Raw genomic sequence first — 18,161 nt, forward strand, 5'->3', positions numbered from 1 at the left:
TTGACTCCCTCCTGTTAACTCATTGGCCTTTCCCATTTTTAAACACACAGGCACCGCCTCCACACGAGCTGACACAGTGCAGCCTTCCAGTGAAAGCGACTTCCAGAATTTCCTCCACTGAAGAAACCACTTTTTTCGTCTAAAAAGTCTCCGACAAAGAGAGATGAGACTAGAGCACAGAAAAATAATGGGGACCCCTGGCTGAAATCCCAGTCACTGTCAGAACATCCAGATTGTATGTGCCACCGCAGATAAATCCAAGGCTGAATTCAGGTTTTCCCAGTCAGACTGCAGTCGGATGACCCTGGACCCTGGGCAGAACTCTGGTCTATCACAGGGCTGACATATAGAGACAAACAACCATTTACGCTCACAGTCACACCTATGTGCAATTTAGAGTCGCCAATTAATCTAATGTGCATGTCTTTGGACTGTGGGAGGAAGCTACATGTCCTACACAGCACTAAGCAGTAGACAGGCACGTCGTCAACATGCTGTGGAAGTCAAACATGTAAATAGCCAAAGCCAAAGTTTTCTCAGGAGTTCATGGAGACCAAACCACACTAAAAAAACAAATATTATATTTACTGTAGTAAAGTTGATTAAAATACGTATTTGTAACATTGAAGGGGTGTTAGTGCTGCCAAACTTTTCAGCTCTATGCAACATCCAGCCTATCTTACCTCAGAGTTTGGTTCTCCAGTCCTGACAAAGACTGCAGGACTGAGTCCAGCTAATCCCACATATGAAACCTCAGACAGCTGTTTTCAGGAATCAAGCTTGTACGCTGCCTGCCCAGCTTCACACGGCAGAGTAATGAAGTAAACAAGCATTCAGCAGCTCTAGAGGCAGATGTGTGTGGACTTAAACAGAGCTAAAAACTGGCATATATCTTAACTTCTGTGGGTTCATGTTGTTGTTAATCCATTTTTCCCAGTATGCTATAAATTGTTCCAATTTATGATTGACAAAACCATTTAATAAATGTCCATTGTAGTTTCTATCCATGCATTTAAACTTGGGCTCTCCTGTGCTCTCCATTCCCTGGTGAGATTCTTTTTACCAGCCTCCAGCAGGATATTCATTAAATATTTGTCTCTTTTTTACCAATCTTGGGATATGTGTCCAAAATATGAAGTCTTAATATCCAGAGGAATTACACATTTAAAAATGTCTTGTAGGGCCTTGTCTCTCTCCAATAGTCTCTGATCACAGAGCAATCCCAGAAAACATGGTAATGGTTTGCATTTTGTTTCCACAGTTTGTTGTTTGGTGGTTTTGGTAACTAAGCAGATAATGGGTCAGCTATGGTTCATTTTTCATCTGAAATATTTTGTGTCATTTTCACGGAATCAATCAAAGCTTCTTTCTAGACTCAGTCACCTCCCCGTCAGGCTCGTGAATGCTTTTATTGTCATAAAAAAGGGCACATTATTGCAGATTGTCTCACTTTGAAACGTAAACAGTCACAGCCTAACTTACCACAGCCTAAAAGCATGGGCTTAATTAAGACTAAGCCACCAGGCACTGAAAGGTCACAAAATGACATTGAACCTGATTCCTGTTTCAAACCCTTCATATTAGAGGGCTTTGTCTCACTTACAGGGGATCCAAAAGAGCAGCTGCCAGTAAAGATGCTGCGAGACACGGGAGGCTCTCAGTCCATTATACGAGAAGGTATATTACCTCTGTCCTCCAAGTCATCCTGTCACTCAAGTGCAGTCATTCAGGGGGTTGGAATGAATTTCATACCTGCTCCTTTGCACCATGTTCATCTTCAGTCTTCCTTGGTTAATGGATTCTTTAAAGTTGCTGGCCTCCCTGCTTTGCCCATTAATGGTGTCGATTTTATACTAGGTAATGACCTAGCCGGGGGCAAGGTTATGCCTGAAGTAATGGACCATCCTGATTTGAACGTGGAGTCTGCCAACACCTCACAAACACTTCCTGATATTTTTCCTGCTTGTGTGGTTACCAGAGCCCAGTCGAGAAAATATGGCCTTGACTTATCTGATTCTTTTCTGGGTGCAGAACAGTTTCCTGATGTTGTAGTGACTAAGTCCAACAGTCCCTCCGAGGCCCAGCCAGTGGACATTATGTCATCTCTCCCCAGTCCAGGGGTGCCAGCCACCAGAAAAGAATTCATCACGGCCCAACAAGGTGATATCACTCTCATCAAATGTCACTCCTCTGTTCTTAGTCAGGAAGCAGCTAAGCAGAAGAAAGATGCCTACATCCTTGAGCATGGACTGTTGATGCGCCGCTGGGCTAGTGATGTATCAGAGGATGAGGACTGGGGCGTGGTTTATCAGGTTGTAGTGCCTACAGTTTATCGTTCCCAGGTGCTATCCTTGGATCATGATCACCCATGGTCAGGACACATGGGGGTCACAAAAACCTATAACAGGGTCCTTAAACATTTCTTCTGGCCAGGACTGAAATCTGATGTTGTTCAGTACTGTCGTACTTGTCATGTGTGCCAACTCGCTGGTAAACCAAATCAGGTGATCCCCCCCCTGCTCCTCTCTGTCCCATTCCAGTAACAGGTGAACCATTTGATAGGGTGATTGTTGATTGTGTAGGACCGCTGCCGAAAAATAATACTGGGAATCAGTTTCTATTAACTATGCCACTGCGGAAAATCACAGCTCCAGTAATCACCAAGGCCCTGGTAAAGTTCTTCTCTGTGTTTGGTCTGCCAAAGGTGGTCCAAACCGACCAAGGCACCAATTTCAAATCCAAGGTGTTTGCCCAGGCCCTGAAATCTTTAGGCATTAATCACATAACTTCTGGCCCTTACCATCCTGAAAGCCAGGGGGCACTTGAACGGTTCCATCAAACCATGTAATCCATGCTGCGGAAGCACTGCAATGACTCCCAGAAGGATTGGGATGATGGTGTCCCCCTAGTTCTGTTTGCTGCCTGTGAAGCAGTACAGGAGTCACTGAGTTGCAGTCCAGCTGAACTAGTGTTTGGACGTGAGGTCAGAAGTCCATTAAAAGTCCTTAAAGAACATCTGTTCATACCAGAACAGAAGGTCAAAAGCATTCCAGAGTATGTGGCCAAGCTCAAAGAGCGCCTCCAACTGGCCTGCTCTTTGGCTAGGGATGCTCTGGCCTCTTCCCAAATAAAGATGAAGCAACACCATGACCAGAAAGCAGTGGTTCACTTGTTTCAACCAGGTGACAAGGTTTTGATTCTCCTACCTGTACCTGGCTTTGCTCTCTCCACTAGATTTTCAGGTCTGTATGTGGTAGAGCAAAAACTGAGTGACACCAACTATATTATCAAAACCCCTGACCGCAGGCGACAGACCAGGGTGTGCCATGTCAACATGATGAAACGGTACCACTCCCGAGAGGCTAAAAATGGGCCATCAACATCCCATGATGAGACTGTTGTCTCACCTATGGCATCCATCTCTGAGGTGATGATGGCTTAGTGATGCGTAATGCCACACCACAGGGGGCAAGACTAACTAACACTGAGGTATTGTCTGATTTGCCTCACTATCTGTCTTATCTCCCTGATAACCAGTATGCTGACATTACGAGGCTTATATCCGATTTTCCAGGCCTTTTCAGTGACATTCCCTCCCAAACTCCTGCCATCACACATGATATTATTCTGACTAACCCTATGCCAATCAAACAGCAGGCCTATCGGGTTAGTCCAGCTAAAAGAGAAGCCATGAAAAAGGAAGTTGAATATCTGATGCAGAATGGATTTGCAGTACCAAGTTGTAGTCCATGGAGTTCCCCTTGTCTCCTGGATACTAAATCTGATGGAAGTCCGAGATTTTGTACTGACTTCCGCAAGGTTAATGCTATCACTGTCCCAGACGCACATCCATTGCCTCGTATTGATGATTGTATTGATGAGATCGGTCCTGCAAAATATGTTAGTAAACATGATATGTTAAAGGGATATTGGCAAGTTCCTTTAACCCCTGACAGCTTCCTCCAGTACACGGTTATGCCCTTTGGACTGTGTAATGCTCCTGCTACCTTTCAGAGGCTAGTGAATAAAGTATTGGGGGATGTTTCTAACTGTAAGGCCTATCTTGATGATATTGTTGTGTATTCTGAGGACTGGGTCAGCCACATGACCATACTGGGAGAAGTTTTCAACCGCCTGTCGGCTGCATCTCTGACCTTGAACCTTGCTAAATGTGAGTTTGGGAAGGGTACTGTTCTCTATCTTGGTCAACAGGTTGGTCAAGGACGAGCATGTCCTGCAAATGCAAAAATCACGGCCATTGCTGAGTTCCTAGTACCATCTACCAGGAGGGAGCTGCGTCGTTTCCTTGGGATGGCTGGGTACTATCTGTGTTTTTGCAAAAGCTTTTCCTCTGTGGCAGCCCCACTGACAACTTTAACCAGTCCCTCAAAGCCCTTTGTTTGGTCTGGTGAGTGTCAACAGTCTTTTGAGAACCTAAAAGGTCTACTTTGTTGCACTCCTGTTCTGTCTGCCCCGGATTTCTCTCTGCCCTTTAAACTGGAAGTTGATGCCAGTGCAGTTGGGGCTGGGGCTGTGCTTCTGCAAGAGGACGACCAAGGCATCGATCATCCTGTGAGCTACTTCTCTCGCAAGCTTGACAAACACCAACTCAAGTATTCCACCATTGAGAAAGAAGCTCTTGCACTCTTGCTCGCCCTCCAGCATTTTGAGGTTTACCTAGGGTCAAGTGCGAAGCCTATCAAGGTCTTCACTGATCATAATCCCCTGGTATTCCTTCAAAGAATGTACAACCACAATCATCGTCTTATGCGTTGGTCCCTGATTGTTCAAAATTACAACCTTGAAATAAGTCATAAGAAGGGATCTGAAAATATCATTGCTGATGCACTATCACGTGCTGTATAGTTAGGTAGGTTGTTATGTAGTATGGTTCCAAACATTATGTTTGGACTTGTATGGGTGGGGGTGTTACGTGCCATGCAGGGGCATAGTGTTTTGGTAACTAAGCAGATAATGGGTCAGCTATGGTTCATTTTACATCTGAAATATTCTGTGTCATTCTCACGGAATCAATCAAAGCTTCTGTCTAGACGCAGTCAATATTTTCTATTCAGTACAAGAGACATGTCACAATGAGTTTTAAATCAGAGGTCTGGCTCTGACTTTTTCACCAGTAGAGAAACTGTCACTTTCTCACTCTCATTACATCTTGTTCACACCCACTGCCAAACATTATTCTGTTGTAGATGGAGCAAGATGAGGGAAGGTTGGTCCGACATGGAAGTAAATTTCAACACTTACTCATTAAAGGAGCACGCTAGATGTCATAGACTGATATCTAACACTGTAATCAAATCAGAGGAAAGATATTTCCTCACCACAGGAGGTCACAGGTGGCAGACTTCTCCTTGCCTCTTGTCATCTGACCAGCAGACTGGACACAAATCACGTGAGCGAGATGTGCTCAGGTGACATATGAGCAAGGCAGCTCATGGACTCCCACCACAAACACTGAAATAAAACGTGTGCAAACTCATCTTTTCTCTTTCAGTTTCAGTTTGTGTTGATTAAAAAAAAATGCTTGTTTTGGCAAATGCTCTTCAGTATCTACACATATGCTATGTGCAAAATGAGATGAACAAGTGAGTAATAAATGATTAATGGTCAATTTACTGGTGGGGCTCTGAAATATTGAGGGAGAGCTCAGCCATGAAATGCAATGTAAATGGATCTATTTATAGTGAAGCAGCGGAAGTCATGTGGAACAAGCTCGTCGGTGGTGCCTTGTTCATATACCTTTTAGAGGCAAATGACAGGGGAGGAAAGAGGGAGGAAAACACACACACACACACATTTGCATGTAAAGCCACTTTTCATGGGGACATTAAACTTTTAGACACACACACAGCAGGAATAGCAATAAATAATTTCCACAATGAGGAAGACGGAAAGCCCCAGCTCAACTCCCACGTCCTCTGCAGCCTCCCATGCCTATTAAACCCCCTCCTCCCACTTTGTCTCATGGGATTGTTTGGGAGTGAAAAGGAAGGGAAGTGACATGTTAAAACCTCTTTTTATTAATTCTGAAGAGGGAGGGAGGGTTTGGAGGGATGTCACAGCAGCTGATGGGAACAGGGAGGCTGTGAGATGCACGCTCTGACACCAAGCAGCTGATATCAGGATGAATAACTTAACACAAACCTCAAATCCTCTGCTAACGGTAATAACATGTGATTGTGTTTCCATGACATCACTGTTTCTTTCATTACATTATGCTGGTGTAATGGTCACTTGTTTCCAGCAGGGTAAGTATGACCTTCCAGAGACGGCCAGTGGACATTACTGTAGTTATGAGTCTACAGTTAACACCTACACATACTGTATATGGATGAGTGGGTGCTCAGTAAATAGTATGCTGTTTGAAAGTTTAGTGACTGACCTGCAGTTTTACTTCTCAAGTCTACACTAAGAAACATATAATTTTGAGCTAAAGGTTATTTTCATTATCTATTAATCTGTTGATTATTTGGCTTATAAAAAGTCAGAAAATAGTATAAATGCCCAAAAGCCCAAGCTGACATCTTCAAACATCTTATTTTTCCCAACCAACCAACCAACCTAAAGCTCAAAAATACTGAGTTTATAATCACAAAAAACAGAGAAGACCAAAAAATGTTCTTATTTAAGAAGCTGGTACCTGGAAACATTTGGTGTTGTTGTTTCAAAAATGGCTCAAACAAGTAATTAATGAAGTTAAAATAGTTGCTGTTAATCAACTAATCAATTAACTAGTCATATAGTGTAGCCCCACACACTCGTACTCCCAAGCTCTAATAATGACACTGATGGAGACAAAAAACCCTCAGTGGGTGATCAATAATTTAAGATTCAGGGTAATTCCAGCCTCTTTAATCTGGTGTCACTCACTGTGGCCAGAAATGGGGTTTATTATTGCTGCGTGGCGACCTGTTAGAGAAGTGTGGTGGTGTACTGCCACCTACTGATTACTGTGTCCACTCATACACACTCATATGACAGGAGACAAATCAAAGGAAAAAACAACATCAAGCGTCTCACTCAGGTGATGAGCCTCCAGAACAGCTTCAGTGCTGCTTGGGTTGAGATCTGGTGACTGTGAAGACCACAGCATATGATTCACATCATTTCCATACTCATCAGACCAGTCAGTGACTCCTCATGGACTCTAGATCTCAACGCATTTTTTCAGGTTCATCTTTTAACTGTTGAATATCTCATTCCTCCACCCCTCTGGTTTCAGGATTTCAACCAGATTGTGGAGCCTGATTGCAGGGATTTTCTTCCATCCAGCTACATGGTCTGGTTCGCAGTTGACTTCCTGGTTCATCTCAAAGGTCTTGGTCAGGCCAGCCAAGAAAGACAGAGAGAATTAGTCTCCCTTGTGGACCTAGGTGTGTGAATACCATATAGTATGGGGCATATAGTATTGGTAATGCAAAGAAACTCATACATACATACCTGCAAATTAGTTTGACAGCTTTAAATCTTGCTAAATGTATTTATTCCTGGTTGCTGTTTTTATCTAGAACTGTCTGCTATAAAAACAACTTTGTGATGTTCATATGAATGGAGTTACGGGTTTACAGAGTTACAGGCTAAAATCCTGTGCTTTGCTTCTCTCTCTGGACGTTTTAGATGTGTTTCATGTGTGTGTGTGGTCAGAAGTGTGCTCTGTAATCACACCTGACAGTGACACCTGTGCATCACTGCAGCAAGAGGAGAAGTGAAACCACTGGAGGTCAGCAAAAAACTTGCAGGGAATGTTAAGTTACACTTTCAAGAAAGTTTTACATGCTGACAAAATGCTTCATCCAAGTACGTAGATACGTTGTATAAGATCTGCGTGAAAGCGCTGGTTCCCAACCTGGGGGTTTGAATCCTTAAAGGATCACAAGGTAAATCTTCAGAACAAGTTCAGAACAAAGAAAGAATTTATCACTGATATACAAAGTGATTTTTTATGATGAATCTTTTCTTCTTTCTTATGAAATACTCACAACTTGTACCTCAGGAGCCTAGAAACTATTCATCATTAGTTTTTTGATCGGACTGCTCACAGCTGGGAGAAACATGCAGCCTGTCCCCACTGCCTTATAAGTGATGAGTTCAAATCCAGTGGAGGACACTTTGGCTCAGTTGTGTAGCAGACTGTAAATCCTGGATTTCTTGCATAAACAAATGATGTTTTTGATGTGATACAGGACACAGGTGAGCAGAGTTAATGTGTGAATTTTATTTTCTTCATTTCATGGGCCAGAAATTTATGGGCTGATCTGTAGAAGTTAGAGTGAAAACATCTCTGTCATCTCCCTTTAACGCACACAGCCCTGCACGTACTGTGACCATAGTGTCAGACTTCACTAAAGTCAGTACAACATCTGGGTAAAGTGTCTCTATCTGCAGCTGAGCACCGGGCAGATTAAACCAAGCACAGTCAGCACGTTTGTCATTAAAAATAACTTTTTCCATTCAGGAGAGCTGTGTCATTATCAGTAGAGTGGGCTAACTCTCCTGCATGGGAACAGTCCACCTGTGTGCTGATGATATTAAGAGACCAGAGGAACTGATGCCTGACACACTTGTGGCCCCTAAACAGTCCAGAAAATACAGGCGAGATGAGAGGCCTCTGGTTGGTGTTGGTGCTTGTGGCTGGGGCTCAAGCCGAGAGGGTTTTCACTGGGTGAGTTTATCTGCAAGACGAAACAGTTACACTGGTTTTACTCAGTTTTTTTTTCTTTGTGCTTTAACATTGAAATTCAAAACTTTGTGTTTAGTGTGACTGGAACAGAAGTTGGAGGTGACAGGGGTTTCAGTGCTTTGCTCTGCAGGCTGTTTTTGTCATTTAATGATTGAATTTTCCTGTCCTTTCTTACTCATCTCAATACTAATAAGTTATTGGTATGATAAAGGAAACTCCAATCTGCCACCTAACATCTCCAGCAGTCAGAAAAGCTGTTGCTCTGTAGAAACTTAACAAGGAAACAAGTAAAACGTATAGAAACAAGTGTTTCTAAACTTATTAAGTACATTTTCTTATAAATGAAATAACTATGATACCAGAATCAGCCTCATTTGGGCATTCATTTCACTTTCAGACTCCATTAACTCAGTCTGTCGTTTCATTTGAAGATGCAGTTATTTCTAGGTGGGTTTTCCTCCATTAGACGCCCTCCGTTCAGCAACTAAAATAACTAACCAAATTTTAAAAAGTACATTGTATTAAAAGGCAGATCATGACTAGGCTTAATGTTTAGAGAAAAAGATGAAATTCAGATTAAAGTCTTATTAAAGAGAGTGAAGTGGGAGTCATGGGTCTGAGCACTGTCTGTTCTCTACCATTAAGTGCTTGTTACATTGGTACACAGTGAAATAAATGTGCCTCTGTTGCTGAAGTTACTATAGATTGAGTGAGTATGAGCAATAAACCAAAAACAGAATATAAATCATATAAAATAATATAATAAATAATGTAAGAAATGATATCCAGAGACTGAAACGATATCTTCCAGAGATCAGGTCATCAGGGTCAATGTGCAGTCTGAGGAAGAGATCCAACTCCTGCAGGCTCTGGAGACCCAACAGGAGTGGGAGGTACACACACACACACACACACACACACAAATACAGTGCAAACACCTACACTCCAGTTTTCTCAGCTGCTTGTGCCAAACAGTTTTCTCATGAACCTCCGAGAAGTGCAGGAGGTGAAAACCAAGTTCAGCTTGAATTAATCTGCCTGGGAGTTCATGTGGGTTGAAGGTTAACGGAGTCATCCTCATGTCAGAGAGTCAGGAACTCTCAGAGGCCCGGCTGTTGTTTTGTGCGTCACCCTTCAGTGCAGACACAGTCCAGCGATTAACTTCTCCTCTTCATTTGTGCTATTTATTAAAGTTTGCTGCTCCTAAAAGACATAAATGAACAAGCTTCAGTTTCATAAATACACATCCTCAATAGGTTTTACAGCAACAGACTCTTAATTGAGAGGATGTTTGTTTCAGTTGACTTTAGATTCATAGTAGGACTCACAGACTCTAAACATTTGGAGATCCGTGCTAAACTTTAGAATATGATGATACGATTCATGTAGCCTTATTTGCCATTTGCACAAGTCCAGAAGCCGGTGAAGGGGCTTCTAAAACTGGAGGGATGTGTTCATGCCGACTGGATCAATTTACACTCGGTACACTTCCTGGTGAGTCCAGTCTGTGATTCCTCATTCCCTGTCCCATCCCAGCTGGACTTCTGGCTCCACCCGGTCTCCACTGAGCTTCCTGTCGACATCCGTGTGCCTCGCTCCAGTTTGGGCTCTGTGAAGGAGTACCTCCACGCCCACAACATCCCCTTCACCGTCATGATCGACAACCTTCAGGTTTGTAATTTACCTGAGCTTGTTAATACGCACGCTGATCCCTGTCTGTCAGACTGGTTCAGAGGATTCATCAGTGCTCTTGTGTCTGTTTTTCAATGTGATGCTGAGAATGAAGTGATTACCATGCTGAATATGAGATACCTTGGCTGTCACATGCAGGAGGTTCTTGATGCAGAGAAGGCTGAGATGGAGGAGAACCAGATGAAGGAGCGCAGCACCAGGAGCTTCAACTTTGGAGCCTATCATCGTCTGGAGACAGTAAGCTATTTACACACAGACACACAACTTATTCATGACTCTGCAGATTAGAAGATATTCATGGTCAAGACCCAAACACTTCATCAAAACTCATCTTAGCTTCATATCGAACAGAGACTGGACATGAAAATACTGATTAATGACACATAGAGTTAAACAGGACTTGACTCCTGGGATTAGTTTCACAAACAAAGACTTTGGCTGTGACTTAGATCAAAGTAATAGATTCCATATGTCCAAATTAATCTGTTGCACAGCTACTACTTCATGGCTACATCAATCTGCACTGTTTTTCCCTGAAGTCTAGGAAAAAGTTAAGACGTTCTTCAAAGAAAAATGGCTGATGTTCAGCTTCATTCAATCCAGCAGAAAAAAACACTTTCAGTAACATCTAATCTCTGTCCAACCTGTAGCTGTTGAGCTACTGTGGCGTCGTAATGTGGCAGAGCTCAGTATTTCTGCTAACAAACAAAAATGATTGACAGTCTCCTCAGTGCTGTATATTTCTGTCTCTGAAAACTATTTCCCATTTACTCCACAACACTGTTAGAAAACAGAAAATGATTCTCCATGTTTCCTCTTTTCCACTGCCACTGATCTGGAAACAAGGATCTTGGTTCAGAGTTAGCCCTGGGGTGGGGGGGGTGGACTAACTCTTTAGGCATAAAATAAAACAGTCTCTACTTAAATTAAACACTGGAGTCATCTAAAAGCAAAATGAAGACTGGCCGAATATTACAAATCAGTCTAAAATCTCTTTATGAAATAAATGGAAATGCATAGATTTCCCATCACAGCCACAATGTGAAGATAATACAGTTGAATAACAATAAAAAACCATGAGCAGCACCCTGTCTCACTGTCTCACTGTCTCACCAATGTTTTCTCTCTCTTCGACCTTCATCAGGTGACTTAGTGAGGAAAGTTTTCTTGTTTTTATCCAAACTGTGTTTTCCACTGATGCACCTGTCATTTATTCTGCTGTGAAAGCACACTTTTTAATTAAATGTTTTGAGAACAACATTCTTGCAATTTGCACATGTATTTAATATTATTATACACGTACTATTATGTATCTATTAGTAGACTAATTAGCCAACAGCCAAGGACTGGATTTGAATTCAAAATGTGTTGGTTTTGTTTTGTGCTGAGACTGGTATTAGACGTGAGGTCACCAGATACAGTGTTGGACAAAGACAAAATTAAACTAAGATGAAAAAGAAGTAGAGCCGATCAGAACAGGCCTTTCCTGAATTAGTCAAGTAATATTTATTAGTCAGCCTTGTATACATTTACTGTCTTCAGTATATCTTAAGTCAGTGGTACACAAGCAGCGGCCTGTGGGCCAAATCTGGCCTGCTAACAAAAATATTGTGGTGCCCCTGTGGTGGCAATTTTTCTGCTAAGTAAAGCACAAAGTCAGACGCTGTCTTTCTGCAAGTTTAATTCAGCATCTGCAGATGGACTCGCAGCACAGTCAGACATATGAGCTGCATGAGCTGAGTACATGTGGCTACATTATCTGAACAAGTTCCACGCTGTCATGTCTTTGGTACAAAAAGCATCACTGCAGAGGATAAAACAGAGTTTATCTTGTCTTTGAACATCTTTGAACACTGATTGAGGTTTTAAGTTTAGAAAACAGAAACACAAAACAAGTGTTTTCTTCATTATCCTGCGTGGTCATACCTGACTAATCTAACACAAAATCAGCCTGTGGGGTCTTGAAAGAAGCTGAAGATTTCAGTTCAACAGTAAAACTTTTTTCATAAATGTAGATAGTGTCATATAAATGCCAGTAAATAGGACCTTGTAACGCACTGTGTACAGGTAACACAGTATGCACCATCTTGTCTTCTTTGACAGTGAATATTAACATAAGCTGCTCTTTAATACAGTGAACAGCTGAAAGACAACTAGCCCATGGTTTTGCTGACCCCTGCCTTAAACCATCTCCCGTACAGATCTACAGCTGGATGGACACCCTGGTGGCTCAGCACCCGAACCTGGTCACCAAGCAGGAAATTGGGAGATCATATGAGAACAGGCCCATGTATGTGCTCAAGGTGGGATAACAATACCTCATACAACACAAAAGGATGGCACGTGTTTGAACCTGCCCATCTGTGCTCTGTGAGAAATGTGTGAACGCAGGACTCATGTAGCTGCGAAGCTACATCAGACACAGTGAAGGTGTGGATTTGATGTCACACAACAGTCTCAGGGTCTGCGCCGGGTCAGTACAGCAAGTACCTGTTAACTAGTGTTTACTATTTTAACCAGTTTAACTCTTCATCTGTAGCTTATGAGAAGAAATAAAACTTTCTGACAACAACAACTTTTTGAGGAGAACTCAATGTCCAAGATGACATTTTTTTATGACTACATTGAAAAATATTAGTTATTTTGATAAAATTCTCTTTTGTGTTTAGTTCAGCACTGGGGGCAACAAGCGTCCTGCGATCTGGATCGACACAGGGATCCACTCCAGGGAGTGGGTGTCTCAGGCCACTGGAGTGTGGACAGCCAACAAGGTACAACAGGATGTCAGCAGGATAATGTTGAACTGATAGAAAAAAGGGTTTTAGAGGTGCATTTTGAAAGTCTTAACATGATAAATAGAGCTGAAATAATCAGCTGAGTGACAGATATGAAATTACTTTTTTGACAGCCTATTAATCATTTCACTCATTTCTCAATCAAAACTGCCAAACTTTCTCTGGATGCAACTTTTCTCTGTCATTTTTCACTGCAAATTGAATATCACTGTATTTTTGTATCATCTGTTGAACAAAACAGGGAATCTGAAGATGCCACTTTTAATTAATCAATTATCAATTTATGAATTAATTGAGAGAATAATCAGCAGATTAACAGAAAATGAAAATAATGTTAAACTGCAACCAGAACAATAATTGTACTTTATAATGGTATATGAGTTTACAAGAAATAAACAGCTTCTTACACCTATTCCCAAAAAAGCCACACACTATGTATCAATGCATCTGTTAATCTTGTTTTAGACTCAACAACATGTGTTAAATCCAATGTCTCAGTTCATGTGGCTTTATGTTTCCTCCTTGGGAATCTTCTCAGTTTCTTACTGTTGCAGGATGTCTCTTAAAAGTCATAAGATATGACCGATCAATCCCTGTTTTTGAAAATCATTGCCTTGTGTTCTTGCTTAGATTGCCACTGATTACGGCAAAGACTCCTCCCTGACCTCTCTCCTCAACACCATGGACATTTACATGCTGATCCTGGCCAACCCTGACGGCTATGCTTACACCCACACCAACGTACGTCAGCTGCATCATCTCCGCACAGGCTTTCTGTTTTACTGTGAAAATGTTATTTTGTGTAGTGTGTAAGGTGGATATTTTGAGATATTTTCATGATGAAAGTCTACTGTTGAAACCAGTTATTTTAACCATGATGGAGCAGAATGAGGTGTATTTTCACACTGGCAGGATGTGAAGGACCTAAGGGTCATGTAACTCACCAGTCACATAAAAAAACCATGTACAGTTTAAATAGCAGGAGGAAAATGATGATACATACTGACTGATGACACATCTGATGTACAGGACCGTATGTGGCGTAAGACTCGCTCCAAGATCTCAGGCTCCGTGTGCCGTGGAGTCGATCCCAACAGGAACTGGGATGCTGGCTTTGGCGGTCAGTATAGAAGAGACAGTAAATGCATCTCATAAACGTTGTGTTGTACAAGTTTGTTTTTGTTCTTGAGCAGACACAAACCACTTTGTAGTCTGTAAAAATGTCTTTTAAAGATAAAGATAAACAACTCAGGTTTACACAGACTCAGATCTCAAATAGCTAAATAACATTAGATTATTATAACACTATGGAAGATTTTAACATTTTAAATTAATGTTTCTATGTAAGAAATTATGAAGTATTTCTATGAAAACAGTTTCTGTGTTAAACAGTTTGGTCTCCTGTAAAAAAAGATTCACTGAGATAAATTTATGTAGGAAATGTGTTTGATTTATTTTGGCCACTTTATTAGGTATAATATGTTCCAGTCCAATACAAAGCTCTGCCATGAATTTTACCTTTACAAAGATAATAAAGTTCAGTTTTTCTTGTCAGAAATATTTAAATTAAATTATAAGTTTATTATTAAGGTCATAGTTAAAGGTGGTTTTGTACTAGGCTACATTATACTGAGTGATGTATGAGCATACACCTCTGTATTGGATTGCTTTAGAAGTTATACGTGTATTTGATAAAGTGGCTTAATAAGTAGTGTATATGTGTGTACATGTAACATTGTGTTTGTTGTGCACTTTGAGCCGTCTTGAATTGGACATGAAATCCTGCGGGTTTCTACCATCTGTCAGTTCGTTCTGTGTTGTTGTGTCTCATCTCCTCATGATATGTTTCAATGTCAACGTTTCCCTCCAGGTCCCGGTGCCAGTAAGAATCCCTGCTCTGATTCCTACCACGGCCCCTCGGCTCACTCTGAGATCGAGGTGAAGAACGTGGTGAACCTGATCAAGAACCACGGCAACTTCAAGTCCTTCATCTCCGTCCACGCCTACTCCCAGCTGCTCATGTACCCCTACGGCTATTCCTGCAGACACGTGCCCCATCAGCCTGAGCTGGTAAGAGAGGAGAAACTGTGAGGAGGCACATGGTAAATCAGAGAGGCTGCTGAAAGCAGATGATGTAGAATTTTAAAATCTTTGTATTCTCCTAGTCTTTAGATTTATAACTGGGGTTCACAGTTCCTTTGCTAGTTCAAGTTTTATAGCTGAAAATTCAAATAATTTTCCCCCGGGGTTGATGAATTATAAACTGCTAGAAATCCGGACAAATTATCTCCCTCATGTCAGCCAAGTAAACTTCTCTCACCCATATTCTGCTTCACATTTACACAGTTTATTAACATAACAGCCTTATGGACCCATAGTGCTGCAGTTACTCCCTCATTATGTCCTTTTTTTTTGCTCCCTGTAGCACGCTGTTGGCACAGCTGCAGTGCAGAAACTCACTTCTCTCTATGGCACCAGGTACAAAGTTGGAAGCATCTGCAACATCATCTGTAAGTAACATTGTCATGCTTAAGTATTGCACTTACAACAGTTCTTGTATTTCCATTTTATGCCAATTTTGCATCACTACACTGAGGTACAATATTGTACTTTTAGCTACATTCATTGACAGTGGACTAAAACTAGTTATTTTGCAGATATAAATTTCACATGTAAATAACCAGCTTAAAAAATATGATGCATTCCTATACAGGATATACAGATACAAAGGATATACAAACATTACACATCAGTATTAATGGGCTAATAATATATTAGTATATACAATATTATAATATTCTTAAAGGGGCTATCCTGTGTGATGAGTACTTTTACTTTTGATCCTTTAAGTACATTTTGCTGATAATACTTCTGTACTTTACATGCAAATGACCAGTTTATAAAATTAATGCATTCCTGTGCAGCATTTAAACTACCCAACAGTATAAGAAGAAGTTACAATAGAAGTTACAATTGCAATAATATACTTTGGTACTTCAATGTACTTTTCTCAATTTACTTTTTCTTAAGTAAATTCAGGACTTTTCTTCAATTGATTATTAGTATGGTGTTCATATCTATATCTATAAATATAGATATAAATCATAACAAACAGACAGAGCAAACTACTGAGATAAAACTTTAAACTTCAAAACCAGTAAATGTGGACACATTAGGAAAAACATGAAGCTGAACCAGGAATAAAAATGTATCCTTAATTAAACAAAAGAAAAGATTAATTGCAGTCCATCTAAAATAATTGTAATATTAGTATTAATCCCATTAGCACTGATGCCACTAACACTACTGGTACAACGTCACGTCTCTATGTCTCCTCTTAGATCAAGCCAGTGGCGGCAGCATTGACTGGTCTTACAATATGGGCATCAAATACTCTTTTGCCTTCGAGCTGAGGGACACCGGTCGCTATGGTTTCATCCTGCCATCCAATCAGATCATCCCCACCGCCTCTGAGACCTGGCTGGCCCTGAAGCACATCATGGAGTACGTCCGTGACCATCCTTATTGATGGCTTTAACCACGGATGGAGGATAAACTTTAGGTGACTCAGCTTTTAATTTGCAGAATGTCATTACTTATCATTCTATGATGATTTATGACGTCTGACTTCAATACTGACCAATAAAATTAATTTTTCTGTTGTTCTGACCTGCTTTTTGTCTGTCTTCATTTGTTTGACACATTGGATCAACATGCTCGGAGCATGGGCACCTGAGTCTCACTTTTAATTTATTTACTGGAGATTTGACTTGATAAATGTAGAGAAATATTTTATTAGGTACAGGACTGAGCTATAATTACTTGGCACCTAACACAGTCTTTGTAATCTAACTTATTACACCATTAAAATATGTTCAAACTGACAATTTATATATTGTTGAATCCATTTCAATATTCAATGGAAAATGTTGAGATTTCAGATGTTAAATCAGTGCTGTTACTTGCTCCAACATGACTTTTGGTCAAAGAAAAGCTGAATAAAACTCTAATTAACTTACTTTGGGTTTCTACAGTAAATTTAGATTTGAGACTTAAATAGACCTGGTCTTAAAATAGGCCCAGACCTGGACTTTTATTACTACATTTACATTCAGGACTTGACATGAGCTTTGGATATTTTTATATAAACATTTCTTGTTTGGGCTTTCTAAGCCACAAAAGTAAAGACTATAGTTTATTAAATGGTCTGAAGTTGCGGTTACATATTACCAGTGGCAATGCACATAAATCTGGGCCTTGTGCATATGCAGCCTCAGTGGGCCCCTTCTGCTTTTAATACATCTATAGTGGCTACAAATAACTGAATCAACACACAAACACATGCGTCTGTAATGGTTAGTGAGGGAATCAGCCATTAAGAATTTATAAAACTCGTCTGCGCAATCTGAAATCTCAGAAATCTTTTCTCAGCATTGTGTATTTACTGTGGGAAGTGTTCATTGTAAGGTGTTTACAACATTATACAATATTATATTATTTATCTAATTTCTTGTCTTCATTATTGTCTGACCATAAGATAAAAGTAGAAAACCATCTTCCTCTTTCCTCTACAAGGGAAAGATTACTGTATTTCATAATAAAAGACAACAAAACTTTATTGCTCTGTTGGCCTGAATTAATATGTGCTTATTTAGAGAATTAATGTGAACTGGTGTCCAACAAATGCTGTCCCAGTCTGTTTGAACAGTATAAATTATAATTAGTATCATCAAGCCAATCAAACTTTAGAGACTAATAAGCACAAATCATTGCAGATCGGGAGGGAGGGCCCCTAAGAGTCTCTAATATTGTGTTAGATACAAGATAAAGCCTAGAGTAGTTATCAATTATTTACTGTAATGATAATGTACAGTTTTAATATTTGAGACAGAAACAAACTTTTATTTCAATGCTTTTTTAGGGCCCACACCCTAATAAAGTTAATTTACTGACACTGTTTTGTTTAAAACCACTTA

The 18,161-nt window shown here is 40.6% G+C and overlaps 1 protein-coding gene across 1 annotated transcript; it reads left to right on the top strand.

Annotated features, from left to right (window-relative positions):
• Nucleotides 1-8,523: 8,523 nt before the first annotated feature.
• Nucleotides 8,524-16,854, top strand: cpa4 (carboxypeptidase A4). Its single transcript, XM_071490994.1, has 11 exons — nucleotides 8,524-8,680; nucleotides 9,510-9,591; nucleotides 10,235-10,369; nucleotides 10,529-10,627; nucleotides 12,592-12,693; nucleotides 13,060-13,161; nucleotides 13,816-13,926; nucleotides 14,215-14,305; nucleotides 15,056-15,255; nucleotides 15,611-15,695; nucleotides 16,527-16,854. The coding sequence occupies exons 1-11, from the start codon at nucleotides 8,616-8,618 to the stop codon at nucleotides 16,712-16,714; spliced, it is 1,260 nt and encodes a 419-aa protein (XP_071347095.1). The 5' UTR covers nucleotides 8,524-8,615; the 3' UTR covers nucleotides 16,715-16,854.
• Nucleotides 16,855-18,161: the final 1,307 nt, after the last annotated feature.

Source organism: Trachinotus anak, unplaced genomic scaffold (assembly GCF_046630095.1).
Source record: "Trachinotus anak isolate AG129_WGS33_773 ecotype Australia unplaced genomic scaffold, CSIRO_AGI_Tana_v1 ptg000002l, whole genome shotgun sequence".
Taxonomy (NCBI): domain Eukaryota; kingdom Metazoa; phylum Chordata; class Actinopteri; order Carangiformes; family Carangidae; genus Trachinotus; species Trachinotus anak.